This window comes from Carassius gibelio, chromosome B5 (genome assembly GCF_023724105.1).
Source record: "Carassius gibelio isolate Cgi1373 ecotype wild population from Czech Republic chromosome B5, carGib1.2-hapl.c, whole genome shotgun sequence".
Classification (NCBI taxonomy): domain Eukaryota; kingdom Metazoa; phylum Chordata; class Actinopteri; order Cypriniformes; family Cyprinidae; genus Carassius; species Carassius gibelio.
The window spans coordinates 5296927-5305074 of NC_068400.1; the positions used below are offsets into that span (position 1 = coordinate 5296927).

The 8148-nt window shown below is 40.4% G+C and overlaps 2 protein-coding genes across 2 annotated transcripts; both read right to left on the bottom strand.

Moving 5' to 3' along the window:
- Window positions 1–375: 375 nt before the first annotated feature.
- Window positions 376–2523, bottom strand: LOC127958685 (taperin-like). The gene has a single exon (XM_052557652.1). The coding sequence runs from the start codon at window positions 2368–2370 to the stop codon at window positions 391–393; it is 1980 nt and encodes a 659-aa protein (XP_052413612.1). The 5' UTR covers window positions 2371–2523; the 3' UTR covers window positions 376–390.
- Window positions 2524–4527: 2004 nt separating this feature from the next.
- Window positions 4528–6074, bottom strand: LOC127958716 (transmembrane protein 203-like). The gene is made up of 2 exons (XM_052557689.1): window positions 5918–6074; window positions 4528–5511 (listed from the first exon to the last, which is right to left on the bottom strand). Exon 2 carries the CDS (start codon window positions 5290–5292, stop codon window positions 4867–4869), a length of 426 nt encoding a protein of 141 aa, XP_052413649.1. The 5' UTR covers window positions 5293–5511; window positions 5918–6074; the 3' UTR covers window positions 4528–4866.
- Between the last annotated feature and the right edge of the window lie 2074 nt (window positions 6075–8148).

The following is an 8148-nucleotide window of genomic DNA, read 5'->3' on the forward strand; positions in this document are numbered from 1 at the left end:
AACATAAAAGTGTATTTAATCAAGACACTTGCCAGGACAGAAAGGTGAATTCTTCTGAAAAGAATAGGTAACCCAAAATGTACGGTTCTTCTATTATTTACTTACCCTTATGTGGTGCCACAACTCATATGACATATTTCTTTAGTGGAACACAAAATTAGATTTAAGGCAGAATGCAAGTGAAAAGTGACTGGGAGTGCCTAATGTTGCCTTTTGTGCCCCACAAAAGAAAAAAGTTAAACAGGTTTTGAATGACATCAGAATGAGTAAATGATGACAGAGTGTTTGTTTTGGGGTAAACTATACCTTCTAAGCCACTTCATAAAGACATCCTATTTCTTTAATACATGTGTAGTAAGTAAATGACCAATGTAGTTCTTATGCTAAATATCATACCTTTTTTCCTGTTGAGCCAGTCTTCGAGAGACAGGATCGCCCAAGGGAGAGGTAGCCCCCAATGACCTCAATCTCCTCTGCAGCAGGGTAACGCTTTTTAATCAGGGTTCCCAGATGGGCATAAGGGGCCTGTGGTGTGTGTGGAGATTCACCGACGACTTCTGGGGTCTCATCAGGGCCAGACGGGGCCTCGGGCCTCCGTTTCGGAACAATTGTAAACGTATTTCCTTTGCGCCTCTGCACTGCAGGGCTCAGGACGGGTGGCGTGGGCTCCACGACTATGTCATCAATGTTTGTGATAGGCAGCTCATCAACCAGAGGTTCCTTTGGAGATGAGACTGATTTGACGGGAGAGCCAATTGAGGGTGGAGAAGCTGGGGCTGGAGAGGTGAGTGTGGCAGGTGGGGTATGTTGTGGAGACCCTGTTTTGGCTTCTATGGTCACCTTTTCTGTAAGCTTTGGTGTGGAAGGTATGAAGGAAGCGGGCAAGGGGGTTGGCACTGCGGGCTCTGAAGCTGCCACACCCACCAGGGGTCGTGGGGATGGGGGGGAAAGTACAGGGCTGGATGGGGCGGTGCTGCCAGGTGACGAAATGGCTGCATGACTCTTGGGAATGACGGTGAAGGAATTGCGAGACTGGAGTCTTAAGTTGGCGAGTGCACGAGCCTGTAGATCCCCAGGCGGAAGGAGAGAAAGATCAGGGCGAGGGGACGGGCAGATCTCAAAGCTGGGTGATAAGGGGGGTGATGTGGGGCTAGGAGTACAGTCGGCACGAGCATGGTGGCTCTCCGGAGAGCATGGCACCTTGGCTTTAGAGGCCCCATCTGTGCTGTCCCAGTCCCGTTCTCTAACAGGCTTGGACAAAGACCTCTCAGTGTCCTCCTTTGGATACACAGTGACACTTCTTCCCCCGCTCCCCTCGAAACGTCTACATGAAGACACTAACTGAGGGGATCCGGAAACGGGTGTACTACTCCCTGAGTCACTAGGAGAGGTGTGATGGTTGCCCATGGAAGACAGGACATTTTGGAAGACCTTGCTCTGTGGAGATCTGGCTTGTGGAGACACTGGGCATTTTGGCACCACATCTGGCGTGGGTCTGGAGCTTGGCCTGACAGGACTAGAGTCTAAGTCCAGGAGGTTTTCCGTGCTTCGTGACTTGGCCTGCAACTTGCCATAATTCATGTCAAATTTCTGTAACATACGACTCACCCTTCCTTGCCCCTCCAGCGGGGCGGACGCGGGTCTTCCCAGCGTGCTGAGGTTCTCCTCGCTTTTACTAAGCGCAGTATCGTAAATGACCACTTCCTTCGCGCGTATCTCCGTAACCGGACTACCTCTCCGGTCTAACAGGTCACTGAGAGAGCTGTATCCGCTCACCGTGCCGTTCTGCTGCAGTTTCGATGCATGATTCGAACCACATCCTTCCGAGAAGTACTCCGGGTCGGATTCAATAATGATGATATTCTCAGCGCGTATAGTCCGTATCCCGGGAACGCCGCCGTATAACTCGAGGATGTGCTGAACCGGTCGCGCGGCGTTCTCTTGGCGCTGACGCTTCTTGCGTTCTTTTTCTAGTTTAATGAATGGGTTTTCCTGCAGCGGACCCAAGCTCTCTTGTGATACCAGGCTCTCCTGAGCTCTGTTGTCTCTCGCAGTTCTCTCCTCCGTGCGGCTCGGGTCAGCTGATGGCCAATGCTCTTTTGTTTTCACCGGTGACAGATCCGGGCTTTTGTTCGCGCGCTTGGCAGCGGTAATGGTATAGTTCCTGCTAGAATGTGCGCTGCTAATATCATCCTTGCTTTTGCTGGCCGTTACCTCGCCGTTAAATTGAGATGCGACGGACTCGGCACCTGCTCCGGTCCCACCGCCCTTCGTCTTTCTCCGCTCAAGGATCTCGCGTTTCCAGGCCGGCATCCTCGGGCTCTCCTGCCCTGGCTCTTGGCGAAGAACGCGAAGATCCCCGCCCGACATTATGGGAGAAATTGGTTTTATAGGGGTACGTGTGAAACCAAATAATCTCTCGCCGTACCTGCAGCGCCTCTTCTTATTCGTAATCGCACGTCATTGCAGCCGCAACAATGTATCCTGCATGATGATTATGTGCCGGTCTATCCTACCGACAGGACCCCGCCCTCGGAGTCTTACGTCAGCTTTTTGTCTCAGGGTGCACAAGTATAGGTCTCTGCAGGAAAGTAATGGGGAGTTACTAGATCAAGGTGTTTTTACACCATGATACCTGATTGGTTGATGTAATAGTGACGTTAGGTTTAGGGGTGGGGTTGGGTAAGGGCGATCATTTAGATTGCATGATTCAGAAACACCCAGCAGTTTAAAAACACCCACATGGTGATAAACGCCCACTTTTGCTTAAGTCTCCAGGGTGGACACCTCATTTGGTCAGTTTGACTCGAGGCACACCTTTTGTTTTAACATATGCCCCGCCCCCTACTTTCTACTATTGTGAAGCTTGAAGCGAGCCCTGTCAGTCAAACACAGCGAGACCCGCCCATTTCGTATCCTTAACCCTTTCTTTATTTCGAAATTGTTTATATTATGAATGGGCAAAACTGCAGGCTGTTTGGAGCAATTTACAATACGCAAGATAACATTAAGTGTAAAATGAATAACAAATAGTTCCTGTGTGTGTGTGTGTGTGTGTGTGTGTGTGTGTGTTCAAGCACTTGGTGAATAAAACGCATTCTAATTTTTATAAATGTTCTAAATGTTATGTAAAAACAATAGAAGTAATATAAATTGCAATAAATTATGCATAAGTAAAATAAAATACATTATTTTAATAAGAAACAAAGCAACAAAAGGTAAGACATTTTAAACATTTTTTTTTTCTACATTTCAAAATCGAAGGTTGTATTTTGAGAGTTGTAATGTTCCATTGACCATGGCGTGGTGCAACTATTTGTCGCTGTATTAATCTAGTTTTAATCCGGAGGGGGGAAAAATGGAATTAAAATGAAAATAAATATTACAAAATAAATAAATATGTGTGTAAATACATGATTACAGTAGACTTATTTTTTTCGAATGCAACAAATACGAAGGTGACTAGCAGGATCAAAACGGATTGTTTGATTAAAGAAATCTGATCAAAAGTAGAATATGCTATATAATGACGTGGTAAGGCTAATGTCCTCGTCACTCTAATAATCCGGGTTTAATCCATAGACAGTAAAATAAAGGGTTTAATCAGATTAATTAAAGGGCACAGAAATAAAGATTATAGCAAGGGATCAAAAGTAAAACGCGTCAAGTTAATTATAGGCTAGTCTATTATGCACATGAGTAAATTTTGATAACCTCATAATCAGGAAGGGACAACACTGAAAAAAGTTCATTTAAGATTAGCATGTACGACCTTTAGTACAGCTGTTGGCATTTACAGCCACAATGGGTTGTAGTAGGTACTGCACGTCCAGTTAATTATTTCAAAGATGCCTTAACATATGTTCAATGCAATTATTTTATGCTATCACGAACCGAGTGCAAAGTCCAAAAATAACATGGTTTATCATTTACAGTAATACAGCCTTAATAACAAGTAATACATATAAATGCTTTCTGTGCATCTATCTAATATAAAGTAACAGGAAGGCTGTTTATTAAATGTCCTTTATCCTTTTGGTTTAATACATACTGCAGCTGGAGTGTTGTTTCCATTAGATATAATTTAATCAATTTAGTTTCCGATAAAATATTTCTTTCATTTTAACTAGAGCTCATTTTTCTATTTCTCTTTAGAAATTATACATTTAAGAAAACGTTTCACTACATCAGTAAGGATATGTATGTAATGAATTTTGAACTAGCTGCTCTTTAATGATACAACTCTCATAAAACATTTTTTAAATGATAACTTAATGAAACTGCATGGTTTGTCCTGTTTGGAGCTCCTATAACGAGACAAATTAGAAGGAATGCAGGATTAATTACATCTATAGTGCCATCTAGTGATTATTATTGGACGTACGTGTTTTTTTTTTTTTTTACACATTGGCTTATTTAGAATTTTCTTCTCAAAAACATCAAACATCGTACTAGCTTTTCTTAATAAAGAATTACATTTAGGTCACTTCAAGGCATGGTCAATAACAAACCAAGGAAGATCAAGAGTGTTGAATATTGATGGTTTATTTACAACTGTACAAACAACAATACAATGTATTAACACAGATAAAGCAACATTTACAGTATTCAGAATTCTAGACCAAATCTCTCTTAGCACTTAAGGACAATAATAATAATAATCAAAATTGCACATTATTTTTAGCATTATTTTTGATGCCATGTTTGCATGTTTGAACCTGTGAAAATACAAAATAAAAAAATAAATAGTTCACAATGATTATGCAGTTTACAATGATTCGCTCCTCCTGGTTTGAATGATACCTGCAGAAGTCCTTTTAATTCGTTCGCATAAGTCCATTGACATGTGTGCGTACAGTTTGTCCTTTAATTGACACGACAAGCACGAATCATGAGCAGCTGCAGAAGGATGAACAGTGGGGAAACAATAAGCCCGAACCACAAATCACTTTGTGCCTGGTTCTGTTCAGCCAATTTCTGGCATAGCAGCACCTCACACACCAGCTTGAGGCTGAGCAAAGTAAGCACCCACAGCAATCGCAGCACAGCCAGCCGCTTCTCTCCTTCTTGATAGAGGCGGATGGACACAATGGCTGTGAAGTAAGTGCTGAGGCCATCAGCAGCAAACAATGGTGAGAAGACAAGCCACCAGCTCATCTCAAGAGTCTGCTTGTCCACATCCATGTGTAGGGCCACCAGCACGCTGAAGACCAGCAGTGCACTCAAGTGGAGGAACAGCTCGAATGTGGCAAAGCCCAACCATTGCACCAGCTCTCGCAGAGAGAACAGCATTATTACCTGCACCACGGAGTTTTGTTTACTAGGGGACTTAGGTCAAAACACTAGCCTAGGAAACTGGGAGTGAAGATAAACATGTAATGGGCATTCAAGTCTATGAAAAATACTCCACTGATAATCAATTCACTATTTTGGCAGTATCATGTTGTTTTGGAGATGTACTGTACCAGGTCCACCTAATGACTTCTAAAGGATTTGACTCTCTGTCAAAACCTGAAAAAGGAAGAAAAATACTTCATTATTAAGACCAAAAACAATGCAACTACAATTCAAATTTGGAAAATATTGCATGTAAAACACTTGGTACGATTGTAGACTGATAAAATCACATTGTAACGTACATGTCCCAAAAACAAGGTTGACGGTATTCTATGACTAAATGATTAACATTAACATCAATCCAGAAGCCAGTATGGTTTATTTCACTATCCTCAACATTATTGCTATTGTATCTTAAAAATTATAATCCAGGTAAACACTATGCTGATAAACATGTTGTTAGACAATTAACGTCCATCATTTTGCGGAATTGAATGTATAAACAAGCGAACTGTCGGTTAGCATATGATGACGAGTATTAAATGTGCTAATAATATACTTGGAAAAAAAAAACGTTTACCTCACAGCTATCGTTCACAGTGAAGGTGAAAGACACATATATAACAGTAAGCTACATTTTCAAAGACTCGGTAATGAACTGCTGAGTTGACAGCGGTGGATAAGCAGCTGTTAAACACACAAGCTAGCTGAGAGGACTATTTTCCATCCAATAGGAGCCCGGGTCAAATATCGCGACATTCGCGAGATCTCATATGCGAGTCGTAAGAAATATCGCGAGATCCTTAGAGGATTTTCTACGGAAGCCGAGAAAACAGAAAGAAGCAATGAATGATAGAAAAGGGACAATACTAGCATGTAACTGAATAATGATACGACGGGCGTGGCTTATCTGTTCCAGCCTTTTTTAATTAGACACTCACTAAAAACACTGTATTTTCTTTTCTATGATGCAGCATTCAAAGTTCATCGCTGAAATAAAACGTAGACATCGATATCACGTTGTATGAGGTCTTTTTCTTCGCGCTATGTAGGACTTTTGATTTAATAATAAAAAAAATAAACATTATATAAGCTTGCAGAAGGATACTTTATTTATATCTCAGATACAAGAGCATCACATTTTGAACATTTACAAGTTATATAAATATGTATAGTACAAAAACCTACTGAAAGCTAAACGAAGAATTTGGCTCTCTGAGCCATCCAGCGCCACCTGGAGGAATACAAGTTTCGTCGAACAGGAAACAGTTGACAGCTAGGAACATTCTAATCTTAAAATGAAATGTACACATTCGTTCGAGGTTCGAGGAGAAATACTTTAACGTTAGCAAGATCGGTCATTTACGGGATCCCATTAGCAGTGACCAAACACAAAGTAAGTTCATTGTTTAACCGTTTCATGATAATTCACATTTCAGTGTTTTGCTATGAAAAACTATTACGCAATAGGCATGCTTGCATATATATATAGACATCTTAGTAAGTTGAATTTATATAAATTCAGTATTAGTGTACCAATTTTTTTTTAATCGGTGTTACATGGGTTACAACAAAATTCCAAAACACATCAAAATTTTGGTAACTGATTAATCATATATAATCATATGTGTAAAATGTGATTTTCTTTAAATGTCTGCAAAGTGATAATTTCTGCACGCTTGCGTTTGTTGTATGGCTACAATGTGTCAGTCACTCTTTGCTCATTCATTCATTCATTCATTCATTCATCCATTCAGATTTCTTTTCATGAAATCAGAAGACAAAATAATTTAATTACTCCCAACCACTCTGAATGTGTCTTAATTAGTCATTTTCTTTTTTTACAGTTATTTAATGTTTTCCCCAAATCAACAGTTTGTCATTATCAGTATTTTTAGTAATGTGTAAATCAAGAAATTATTTAATAATGTTAGGCTAATAATCATTTTCATAATTATTTTAAGATCTCTAAATGTATTAAAAATTATTAGTTTTACTCCTAGAATGTAGTGAGGGTTAATGTTTAAATGAGAAAATCTACTCAGTTTCACGTTACCTGAAAACAAGCCTTAACATGCTTTCTATTGCAGTTTTTGTTTTCAGGTGGATTTTTTGTTTTAATTATCTTTTTTTTTTTTTTTTTCTTCTGGGAAACGAGACTGCATCTGATTAACAATATTTATGAATATGTAACTATGATTCATAATTCTGCAGTTATGTAGATTGTGTCAGTAAGTGTTTGTCTTCTGTTTGAATCTATAGGACGATGACACAGCCGGCAGACTCTATTTTACATAGCGGTTACTTTCACCCCATTCTGCGACACTGGCAGTCCTGTGCTTCAGACCTTAGACCAGATAACCTCATATATCCTATCTTCATTACGTAATGTCTTCTCTCTCTCTCTCTCTCTCTATATATATATATATATATATATATATATATATAGTTATGTTATTATTGAACGTTTCTATTTGTTAATTTGTTGTAAATGAATAGTAATAGTTATTATGTCTCCTTCTGTATAATTTTAACAGTGACAGTCCTGATGCAGTGGAACCAATTTCAAGTCTTCCTGGTCAAGCGAGGTATCTGTGATGGGTATTGAAGAGAGAGGACTCAAATGCGAGGGCAAAATGACAGTCTTTAATCAAACAAAGGAAAGCCACAGGAAAATCCAACTAAGGAGTACAAAGATGAGAACCAAGGAAGACCCGAAGGCTGGGTTTAACTAACACAGGAAACCTCTGTGGCTGGAACGACCAGAAGGCTGGCGAGGTGGAGGCTTGACCGGGCTCAGGGGAGAGCCGG

Excerpts from the sequence above, each read along its gene's own strand:
- LOC127958685 (XM_052557652.1), bottom strand. The coding sequence starts at position 2,370 with ATGTCGGGCGGGGATCTTCGCGTTCTTCGCCAAGAGCCAGGGCAGGAG.
- LOC127958716 (XM_052557689.1), bottom strand. The coding sequence starts at position 5,292 with ATGCTGTTCTCTCTGCGAGAGCTGGTGCAATGGTTGGGCTTTGCCACA.